Raw genomic sequence first — 12,592 nt, 5'->3', positions numbered from 1 at the left:
AAGGCATTGTGATTTTAAAGAGATGCCAAATGAGTAATCAAAAGGCAATTTTATCACAGTTACACTATTTTTCTGCAACTGATGAACACAACGATTTAGCACGATGTTGCCGAGGAGCGGGATGTGCAGGGTGCCATTTCCTGCATGTGGTGCGGCACCCACCGAGAGAAAGGAGAATGTCGATCACTCGCGGAGTGCACGGGGTCTACGCAGCACATTTCCTGAAACCGCGTAAGCATTTTCAGAATAATTTACGTACGAAGTTTACCTACGGATATGTGGCTGTTATATCATTGTTAATTGGGCTGTTGGGGGCGAGGCGGAAGCTTAAGTCAGTAATATCTGCGAAACAGGTTGCCTGGACTTTTACTCCACTTCATACTATATATAAGGCGCCGATCCCTGCCTCGATACAGTGTTTATCAGTGTCTGTCTTCTACAACTCCGATCGTGAGAGAAATGGTTTTCATTAAGGTATTGTCTCCAGTTATAATATGTAGCCTACATTAAGTTTGCTATATAAGCATCACATTTTCTGAATATAATTTTTTCTGTGTAAAAGGGATATCATCATCATCATCATCATCATCATCATCATCATCATCATCATCATCATCATCATCATCACTAATCAAGGTTTAACTCTAAAAACTCGTGCCAGACTCGTGTAGTGAATATCTTTGTAATGTATGTGTGTGTGTGTGTGTGTGTGTGTGTGTGTGTGCGTGATTCGGGTTCCGCATACTGCGGATAGATGGCAGGACTGTGACCCATTTTCAAGTTACACACCACTTCGACAGGCTACGTTATGCATGATGTGTATCTGTGAAGAGTTTTGTCGTGTACTAGGGTAAGTGTATGTGTAAGTGTAGTGTAGGGAATGGGTGAGGATGTAGATAAAAGTGAGGAAGGGAGAAGGGGAAACCCGGTGCCGGTAGACTGAAAGATTTATAATGGATTATATTCACATTCTCGTCTTTGAAAACCTTATTCACCCTAACGTAATAATAATAAATTCAGGTCTTCTCTTTCCCGCCACAAGAAATATGTATACATATAAAATTTTAAGACAGCAGCGAAAAAACTAATTAATAACTTTCAATTACACAAAGCAACGTTTACAATTACAGAAACACAAGCAAAATACAAAAGCATCAAGAATTTTATATTTGTATAGGCCTACTATTAATCAAAGCTTAAGATCTGTATTAATATTAATCCAAATAACTAAACAAGAAAGGACAACTAATAATGCAAACCAATTTAGTATGCATGATTAGACAAAGGCTGTAATCAACACATCTAGTGACTTATTAATAGAGCCCGGATTTTCATGCACTATCAAATCTTAAAATATGCATGCTTTTAAGCACTATCATATTGTGACAAAACATGCAGAATGAAGCGAAAAAAACCGTAAAATATATATATGCACTATCACTCACGTATGCAATAATTAAAAAAATGTGATATAAAGAACTAAAATTACAATGATCTTGCTATTTCTAAAGAGCCTCTGTAGATTAAAACTATTGTGACAATAAGAAATATAGTTACACTCGTCTTATTAACATGGAATAGTCATTAAAAATTAAAAGGGACTTTAAATAAACAATTAAAATCACAATATTTTCACGGTCTTTGAACAGATTATCTGGATTAAAAGGAACGTTAAATAAAGAATATAATTAAAAAAAATCTTCCCATTGCCTCTGAATAGCCTGTATAAAAGAAAGGTTAAATACAGAATTAAAATTACGCTTATCGCCTCGGAATAGCTTGTATAGATTAAACAGAATACTAATTGCATTATTAAATAATACATTAATCTCCTTGTCGTCTCTGAATTAATATCTTGTCTAAGTTAAAAGGAACCTTAAATAAAATAATTAAAATCACGATCATCTTCTCATCATCTCTAAATAGCTTGTCTAGGTTAAAAGGAACCTTAAATAAAATAATTAAAATCACGATCATCTTCTCATCATCTCTAAATAGCTTGTCTAGATTAAAAGGAAATAAAATAATTAAAATCACGATCATCTTCTCATCATCTCTAAATAGCTTGTCTAGGTTAAAAGGAAATAAAATGATTCAAATCACGATCATCTTCTCATCATCTCTAAATAGCTTGTCTAGGTAAAAAGGAAATAAAATGATTCAAATCACGATCATCTTCTCATCATCTCTAAATAGCTTGTCTAGGTTAAAAGGAAATAAAATGATTCAAATCACGATCAGCTTCTCATCATCTCTAAATAGCTTGTCTAGGTTAAAAGGAACCTTAAATAAAATAATTAAAATCACGATCGTCTTATTATCTCTAAATAGCTTGTCTAGGTTAAAAGGAAATAAAATAATTATAATCACGATCATCTTCTCATCATCTCTAAATAGCTTGTCTAGGTTAAAAGGAACCTTAAATAAAATGATTCAAATCACGATCGTCTTCTCATCATCTCTAAATAGCTTGTCTAGGTTAAAAGGAACCTTAAATAAAATAATTAAAATCACGATCATCTTCTCATCATCTCTAAATAGCTTGTCGAGGTTAAAAGGAACCTTAAATAAAATAATTAAAATTACGATCATCTTCTCATCATCTCTAAATAGCTTGTCTAGATTAAAAGGAAATAAAATAATTAAAATCACGATCATCTTCTCATCATCTCTAAATAGCTTGTCTAGGTTAAAAGGAAATAAAATGATTCAAATCACGATCATCTTCTCATCATCTCTAAATAGCTTGTCTAGGTTAAAAGGAAATAAAATGATTCAAATCACGATCATCTTCTCATCATCTCTAAATAGCTTGTCTAGGTTAAAAGGAACCTTAAATAAAATAATTAAAATTACGATCATCTTCTCATCATCTCTAAATAGCTTGTCTAGATTAAAAGGAAATAAAATAATTAAAATCACGATCATCTTCTCATCATCTCTAAATAGCTTGTCTAGGTTAAAAGGAAATAAAATGATTCAAATCACGATCATCTTCTCATCATCTCTAAATAGCTTGTCTAGGTTAAAAGGAACCTTAAATAAAATAATTAAAATCACGATCATCTTCTCATCATCTCTAAATAGCTTGTCTAGGTTAAAAGGAAATAAAATAATTAAAATCACGATCATCTTCTCATCATCTCTAAATAGCTTGTCTAGGTTAAAAGGAACCTTAAATAAAATAATTAAAATCACGATCGTCTTCTCATCATCTCTAAATAGCTTGTCTAGGTTAAAAGGAACCTTAAATAAAATAATTAAAATCACGATCATCTTCTCATCATCTCTAAATAGCTTGTCTAGGTTAAAAGGAACCTTAAATAAAATAATTAAAATCACGATCGTCTTCTCATCATCTCTAAATAGCTTGTCTAGGTTAAAAGGAACCTTAAATAAAATAATTAAAATCACGATCATCTTCTCATCATCTCTAAATAGCTTGTCTAAGTTAAAAGGAATCTTAAATAAAATGATTAAAATCACGATCATCTTCTCATCATCTCTAAATAGCTTGTCTAAGTTAAAAGGAATCTTAAATAAAATGATTAAAATCACGATCATCTTCTCATCATCTCTAAATAGCTTGTCTAAGTTAAAAGGAATCTTAAATAAAATGATTAAAATCACGATCATCTTCTCATCATCTCTAAATAGCTTGTCTAAGTTAAAAGGAATCTTAAATAAAATGATTAAAATCACGATCATCTTCTCATCATCTCTAAATAGCTTGTCTAGGTTAAAAGGAACGTTGAATACAATAATTAAAATTACGATAATATTCTCATCATCTCTACATCTGTTACAATACCTCATTACATTTTTGACACCTTAGCAGCATTCATCAAACAACTCTGTTAAGCATGGCAGTGTTGTGTTGGATTGTTGGATGGTAAGACGGATTGAAGATGCATCAGACAGACCAATAACAAACTACAGCAGTATAACAGAGATGATAAGGACTTGAGGCGCACACTTACGCAACATACGTGATGCGGAATGCGCTTCTGAAAAGGATGCATAACTCATGAAGGACGTGTCATCGAACATTGTTCTTTAACAAAAATGACTCTCTCTGTGTGATTTATCATTCCTCAAAGTTTGTCGGTGAAGTCCTGTTACTCCCTGTATATATGAGAGAGAGAGAGAGGGAGGGAGAGAGAGAGACTTGAAAGCAATATAAAATGGACACCTAATGGGTTGCTAGCCCAGAAGGGTTTAATTGGTGGGGTTCCCACCTATGTAGCATTTCCTCTAAATTAGATGTTATGAGAGCAACACTAGGATACAGTCGCTTGGACCACAAAAGAAATGAGGATATCATGCAAGAACTTCAATTACAACCAGTCTCACAGTTTATAAACAAGTACCAGCTGCAGTGGAAAAACCGTGTCCAACGAATGAATCGGAATAGATTTCTAAAAGCCATACTTCAATTCAAACTCCAAGGGAAGAGATCTTCTGGCCGTCCAAAAAAAGGTGGACCGAGAATGACTCACTGAGACAGTAACGGCCTTAGGCCTTATACTTGTTTGGAGGATGATGATGATGATGATGATGATGATGATGATGATGATGATGATGAGAGAGAGAGAGAGAACCTTAATTAATGTTACAGTCTAGTATATAGTCACGAAGCTTGAGTTGTGAGGGTGCTAGGAACAATAGACTGTGCCGGTATTATTTCGCATTGTTTGTAATGAGGCGATATTAGCGATGCTAGTGGTTAGCATCTATCTATGGATGCATATTTACTATGTACTGAGCTTCGTGACTGTATATACTAGACTGTGGTAATGTCATTAATGTCAGGGGATTATTCTTTGAGATATTTCAAACCAGAAAGTGTAATATAATTTTGCACTTTTTTGCTTCCTTTTGGAGATAAAAATTATTGCATATGAGACATTTCATTACGTGTTTTGCGAATACCATTGATATAATTCCCAATAAGCTCAGTCAATTTAAGAGAGCAGCGTATTATGATAATAAATTATTGAAAGAATTTTAGTTTTGTTCTTTAAAAGAGTAGAAATTTGATCCGAACAAATGTAACTTTGTAAAATTCCTTTTCAGAACGAAAAGTTTAACAATTACTATTACTATCTCATTATCTCTGAACAAAGGTAATAATTTTTAAAGTCTCGTTAAATATAGAATAGACATTCCAGGCATTCCACCATTGTCTCCATCTCTAATGCAGTTTAAAGGTGACGTTAAACAAAGTGCAGCCTATGGAACATGATCCCCGACATGAAGCCGGTGCCATAATAGCCTGGTCTGATTCATATTAATCGCCGTTACGTGCATATCGCTGACGGCTCTGCACAACACACGTGAGAGGCTGGGCTTCCTGTCTAGCTGGTCGCTTGAACTTGTCCTCCTATTTGCAGGTAGCCTCGCTTCTCGCCTTGGCGGTGGTCACCACCCTCGCCGCTCCTGTGTACGAGGAGCACAAAGAAGAAGTGGAGCACCACGTGAGTAGCTATGCTGAGCATCACGTACTGTTCTCCAACCAGGAGATCAACCGTGAAAGGAATGTGCTTACTATTGCGTCATCTATTGGAGCGAAGTAGATAAATAATATTACCGTTATAACGTCATTTTAAAAACCATGCGCTCTCCTGCATATGTTATTTCCTGTATGAAGAGATTAAAAGACCAGGAGATTAACTGTGATCTAATTTTGTAACTAGGGTAGTATCAATATGTCTGTATCAATGTTAAGGCTCATTCACAATGAAAATTAAACATAACGTAAGCGTTAACTTAAGAATATAAACGTTACAGTAAAATCAATAAGTCATACCATCATTCACGATGGGAACATAAACATAACAGCAAACATACTTGGTAACCATGGAAACATAACGCCATTTCCTCATATTCTGTCATATACTTCAGCGCTCCACGATTGTGTTCTGTTTGCAAATCGCATAAGCATGAAAGTTTGGAGTTTGCAAACTTTCATGTTAACGTCTTACGGTAATGTTTATGTCAATGTTTATGTGAATCATTGTGAATGATCCCATTTGGTAGCCTGGGCGCAAATTTCTATGTTTATGTTACGGTTATGTTTAATTTTCATTGTGAATGGGCCTTTATGGTTTGTGCTGTGAGAGCTAGCCAATAGAGATAAGAGTACCCACGTGTGTGACCTTATGACATCTTATGACATCAACATTCATTCACAGCATTCATCCGGCAGAGACTTTCTCGTGGTTGGAGCACAGTAAGAGCAACTCCTAAAAGACTAATTTTGCCGTCTCTTCAGTGTTGCCAACTAATACTAGATATCACCAAAAGAGAATGAAATCACACAATGCCATGTACTATAATAATAATAATAATAATAATAATAATAATAATAATAATAATAATAATATAGTATTGACAATAACGATTCTTGCTTACTTACCACATATCATATTTATGTTGGGGAGGTGTTTTCTAAAAGGTTCAATAATTTGTAAAAGAGTATATTTTCCTCCTGGATCTCTCGCACATTATGTTAGTAGATTAGTGTATGATCTAATATTAAAATGTATTTTGCCTGACAATATGAAATTCATTGCTTTGCTTAAACAGTTTACGATTCACGAGACCTAACCTAAAAATGTATTTTGTTTGATCACGTGAAATGATTAGTATGAATTCCGAAAACGAATGCCATTTTGAAATGTATGCTTTAGAATATTTGCTCCATTATTGTAATAAAAGTCTAAACACGAAAGAAATTAATTAAAATGTGAAATGGTATTTCTATCGATTACTCAAGGGCATGTATCACACGAAATATGTTATATTTATTTATACTTAGCCTACCTGACTCTAATCTTGAATTTGTAACCACAACACAAAACAACATATACAATAACTATTGCAGTATGTATTAATATTAATACTGATATTAATTAATTATTACTAGACCTATGTTCAAATTTCACTAGCTTCCAATAATGGGCTCAGAAATCTAGAACAATTTGAATTTTCAGAATTTAAACTACTCACAACTTGTGTCACTGCTGTCAACATAACAGTTATAAAATCACTACCAGTTGTATTTCTCAGTACCGAAATTCGAAATGAAGTTGGCAAAAGAAAATTCAACCTGCGAACTAGAAAATCACCATAATCCACTAGCTTATGTAGTAATGGGGGACAAATGATTAGGTTTCACACTTACAGTATTAAGTACGCTGACCAGGACTATACAGTAGACACTTGCTTACTGCTTTTAAGGAACCCGGAGGTTCATTGCCGCCCTCACATAAGCCCGCCATCGGTCCCTATCCTGAGAAAAAGTAATGCAGTCTCTACAATCATATCTCACCTCCCTCAAATCCATTTTATATCAATCTCCCATCTACGTCTCGGCCTCCCCAAAGGTCTTTTTCCCTCCGGCTTTCCAGCTAACACTCTATATGCATTTATGGATTCACCCATGCATGTTACATGCACTGCCCATCTCAAACGTCTGGATTTAATATTCCTAATTATGCCAGGTGAGGAGGTGGGACATGAAGTTACGGACTGGATTAATCTTGCTCATGATAGGGACCACATAGGGCTTATGTGAGGGCGGCAATGAAGCTCCGGGTTCTTAAAAAAACCATTTGTAAGTAAGTAAGTGGGTTATTTTACTATGCTTTATGAACGACAATGGTTATCTAGCGTTTGAATGATGTGAAGGTGATAATGCCAACGAAATGAGTCCAGAATCCAAAGCTGAAAGTTACCCAGCATTTGCTGATGAGTTGAGAGAAAACTCGGAAAAAAACCTCAAACAGGTAACTTGTCCCAACCAGGATTTGAACCTGGGTCAGCTCGTTTCATAGTCAGGCATGCTAACCGTTAATCCAGAGCGGTGGACCGGCAGTTATATATATATATATATATATATATATATATATATATATATATATGGACAGACAAACGAGATGAGCACTAGTGCAGAAAACAAAGTTCATTCGATTTCTCATATTGTTCGAAGGAAGACTCCTAAAACCAATCAGACCAATCAGAGGTCAGGCTAATAAATAATTTGTTCCCTGTTGTGTAAATCGATAAAGTGTATATTTATAACAGAAAATAAATTATATTAAAAACCTAATTTATATACTACGGCATTTGAGCACATAGGAGCAACTACCATTGAAATTGAGGGGCGTTTTAACAAAACTCGTTATCTACAAAATCTTCTTTTTTTTTTTTTCAAGAAAACTCTTTTCTAAAATACACAACTGCAGATACCGAGTTTTGAAAAATCTCTTTTATTTCAAGATAAATTTACTGAAATACTTACCAACTTTAGCTTAATTCTGATAGCACCATTGGATTCTTCTGACCCAAAAACATAAGGATACGCTAAAACCTCAAAATCGAAAAAAAAATGTAGATAACGAGTTTTGTGAAAACGTCCCTCAATTGTTTATTTTTACTAAAAACGTATTTTTTTTCCAGGCGCCAGCTCATTACCAATTCAAATATGGAGTTGTGGATGGACACACTCATGATCAAAAAGAGCAGGCTGAGAAACGTGATGGCGACAAAGTTGAAGGATACTACAAGCTGGTTGAGCCTGACGGCACCACCCGTACTGTCCACTACACCGCTGACAAACACACCGGATTCCATGCGGAGGTCGTGAAATCCGGTCATGCCACTCATCCCACTTACGAGAAGAAAGTTGCAATCCCCGTGAAGAAGGTGGTAGTACCAGTAAAGTATGAGGAGCCTTCCTACGAATCATCCCTTGGATCTGGTTCTTCAATTCAGTCCTCCTTCGGATCATCGTTTGGATCTTCTCTTGGATCATCTCAACTAGGATCTTCTCATGGTTCTGCCTCAAGTTACAGCACCTTCAGTTAAAACGTGTTGATTTTCGTTTCCACGCCCACCAAACAAAATCAACCACATCTCAGTGCCATCTAACGACTAGATAATGAAGTAGTTAATTCAAGTATTTTCATTATAAGAATTTTGTAATAGCAATATAAATGTTTGTGTCTTTAGTTCCACATGCATGCAAATATAAAAATAGTGAAGCTTATAGTTTAGTCAATTTATCACAGGTAGTATATTCATATGTTATGTATAAATTGTTTTAGAAAGCCATCGAAGCGACGTATGTATGTATATGATCTCTCTTAACGTTCTGGATAATTATGTATTGTTTCATTTGAATAACTCAGTGATTCCCAAATATTGTCATACTAATTATAATCTTCATCATTATTACAATTATTTACATCAGATGATCTGTTTCGTCGAATATGTAAGTATTTTCTCTAAAATGTATTTGAGATCATCCTAGTCTTGTTTTCGAATGGGGCCTATATTTTTATCACTGCCTGCTGGATCACATCCTATGGCTGCTTATACTGCCTGCCCAATCAACGGTTATGCGCGAACAGCCACTAGGTGGCAGGTAATGACATTGCATATACTGATAATGTTAATAGCGGTGGGTACTGCCTGCCACCTAGCGGTAAAATAACTTTGATTGAGCAGGCAGTTTACGAAGCTATAGGATGCGATCCAGCAGGCAGTGATTTTTATACTGTAAGCCTTATTTATTCAGATAATTGTTCCTCTCCAAATAAGTCTCCTTTCGTTGATCTTTTACAGTTTCCTTAGTTCTTCTTTATATTGTGCCGTTAATTATTCATTTAGCCCACTGTTTTTCTTCCGACTCCTTGATTTTGTGGCAATTTTTTCTCTCTGGAATCACTGAATTGTCTCACAAACGAATTACGAAAAAGTATGACAGGGCATAACACTTCTCTATAGTGTAATTATAATTGCATGCTGGTATGTTACTGTTAAGTATGTTGTTTTTATTCCTCTGAATGTTTCATCTTTGTAGTTCGTAAATAAAATGTATTTTAAAACTATAAAAAGAGAATTCGTCGTTTTTCTTTTTCCTTTTTTTCTTGTACACTGACGTTCAAAGATATCTGACCCCTACGCTACTAATCGAGAGTGGTCGATAATTTGTTCGTGTAAGCACATTCTAGTATATACAGTCGCGAAGCTCAATACGTAGTAAATATGCAAACATTAGATAGTTGCTCACAATTAGGATCGCTAATATCGCCTCATTACAGGCAATGCAAAATAGAACCGTCACAGTCTATTGTTTCTAGCACCCTCAAAACTCAAGCTTCGTGACTGTATATAGTAGACTGTGGTGTAAGTGTGACTTCTTTAGTTATTTATTCCATGAAGATAAGATAACATTCAGTGTCGCCAATAACACATGAAATATATAGCCGCATAATACTTCCTTACTTACTGGCTTTTAAGGAACCCGTAGGTTCATTGCCGCCCTCACATAAGCCCGCCATTGGTCCCTATCCTGAGCAAGATTAATCCATTCTCTATCATCATATCCCACCTCCCTCAAATCCATTTTAATATTATCTTCCCTTCTACGTCTCGGCCTCCCCAAAGGTCTTTTTTCCTCCGGCCTCTCAACGAACACTCTATATGCATTTCTGGATTCGCCCATACGTGCTACATGCCCTGACCATCTCAAACGTCTGGATTTAATGTTCCTAATTATGTCAGGTGAAGAATACAATGCGTGCAGTTCTGTGTTGTGTAACTTTCTCCATTCTCCTGTAACTTCATCCCTCTTATCCCCAAATATTTTCCTAAGCACCTTATTCTCAAACACCCTTAATCTCTGTTCCTCTCTCAAAGTGAGAGTCCAAGTTTCACAGCCATAAAGAACAGCCGGTAATATAACTGTTTTATAAATTATAACTTTCAGATTTTTTGACAGCAGATTAAATGACAAAAGCTTCTCAACCGAATAATAACACGCATTTCCCATATTTATTCTGCGTTTAATTTCCTCCCAAATGACATTTATATTTGTTACTGTTGCTCCAAGATATTTGAATTTTTCCACCTCTTCGAAGGATAAATCTCAAATTTTTATAGTTCCATTTCGTACAATATTCTGGTCACAAAACATAATCATATACTTAGTCTTTTCGGAATTTACTTCCAATCCTATCGCTTTACTTGCTTCAAGTAGAATTTCCGCATTTTCTCTAATCGTTAGTGGATTTTCTCCTAACATATCCACGTCGTCCGCATAGACAAGAAGCTGATGTAACCCGTTCAATTCCAAACCCTCTGTGTTATCCTGAACTTTCCTAGTAGACTTTAAAATTTCATCCCCCTCTAATGATTGTAAAAACAGTAGGATTTGCGGAAAACAGCTAATAATGTTAATTATGAGAATAATTTAAGCTTGTACTTAATCTACATAATCATTTTCACTTTTTTTACCCGTCCCAGTAACAATATCCCCTATTCATAATTATAACAGCTGTTAGAGAGACGGCCATTCTTTTCTCCATATACAACGCTTACACAAGGGGCTTCGTGTACATAACTACTGCAAAGCAATTCCCATGTATAGTTACAGGCTGTTTATACATCCATCGCTTATGCATGGTTTATTAGCAGGGAACGGATTTATATGGACTAAAAATATATGAAATATGTAAATATATATGTAGTTATTTTTACCAAAATATGGAATTAAATATGGATTTTTACCAAAATATGGAATTAAATATGGACTTAAAATTATAAAAAAATGACTATGTACGTTAAATATTGGTACATTTTAATCAAACTAAACAAAAAATATAATGGACGTACCTTATCTTCCAATGTAGTTTCAACAAAACACAATTTTTATTGTCTGTTACCATAACAATAGGTTACAAACATTTCTTTCAAGTGCTGAAAAGTGAATCTTCTTCTATTGTCTCTGAGGATAGATTTATACTGACTAAAAGAGCGTTCGACGTCACAAGAAGTAACTGGTACATAATTCAATTTCACAATGTCTGCTGGGGATAAGTCCAAGTTAATCTTCACTGTTGATTCACCACTCATCACAGCAACAACCTTTTGTAGTTCTTCATATCCAGGGTTTTTTGAAAGTACAGTGTCCACCTTAGCTCTTACTGCATCTGCAACTTTACCTCTACCACGATTCAGTTGTTCCACAGTACTATTTATAATTTCAAAACTTTCAGATAGTGAAAGGTGCCTATTTTGGAGACTTTTGAGCGTTTTTATGATGCATGAAAATGTATGCTGAATGTGAGCTAAGTCATTCTTCACACTTATGTCACAGGTAACTGTTTTCGCAGTATCAATTGAGACTGCATCTTCAGAGTCCAATGCAAGGAGAACATTGTTAATAGAGTCTATATGTTCGGCATAATATTCAACTGCTTCTAGCCATGTACCCCATCTAGTTAAAATTGGCTTTGGTGGCAATGGAATTTCAGGGTACATTTCTTTCAACACGTTAACTCTACTGGGAGCTTTGAGAAATACTTTTTTCACTGATGAAATCAACAAATCTACTTTAGGGAAATTGTCTCTGACCACTTCTGCCACACGATGAAATGCATGCGCCACACAAGTAAAATGAGTCAATTTAGGATATACAACAGATAATGCTTGTCCAGCTTTGACCATATAAGGGGCAGCATCGCTAATAAAGAATAACACATTATCGTACATAATACCCTTTGGCCACAGGATACCCATAGCT

The 12,592-nt window shown here is 35.1% G+C and overlaps 1 protein-coding gene across 1 annotated transcript; it reads left to right on the top strand.

Moving 5' to 3' along the window:
• Positions 1 to 371: 371 nt before the first annotated feature.
• Positions 372 to 9,907, top strand: LOC138690961 (cuticle protein 7-like). The gene is made up of 3 exons (XM_069812555.1): positions 372 to 474; positions 5,394 to 5,477; positions 8,464 to 9,907. The coding sequence occupies exons 1-3, from the start codon at positions 460 to 462 to the stop codon at positions 8,869 to 8,871; spliced, it is 507 nt and encodes a 168-aa protein (XP_069668656.1). The 5' UTR covers positions 372 to 459; the 3' UTR covers positions 8,872 to 9,907.
• The last annotated feature ends 2,685 nt before the right edge of the window (positions 9,908 to 12,592 follow it).

Source organism: Periplaneta americana, chromosome 16, assembly GCF_040183065.1.
Source record: "Periplaneta americana isolate PAMFEO1 chromosome 16, P.americana_PAMFEO1_priV1, whole genome shotgun sequence".
Classification (NCBI taxonomy): Eukaryota; Metazoa; Arthropoda; class Insecta; order Blattodea; family Blattidae; genus Periplaneta; species Periplaneta americana.
The sequence above is the reverse complement of the archived record's forward strand: the minus strand, read 5'-3'. Positions and strand labels throughout refer to the sequence as shown.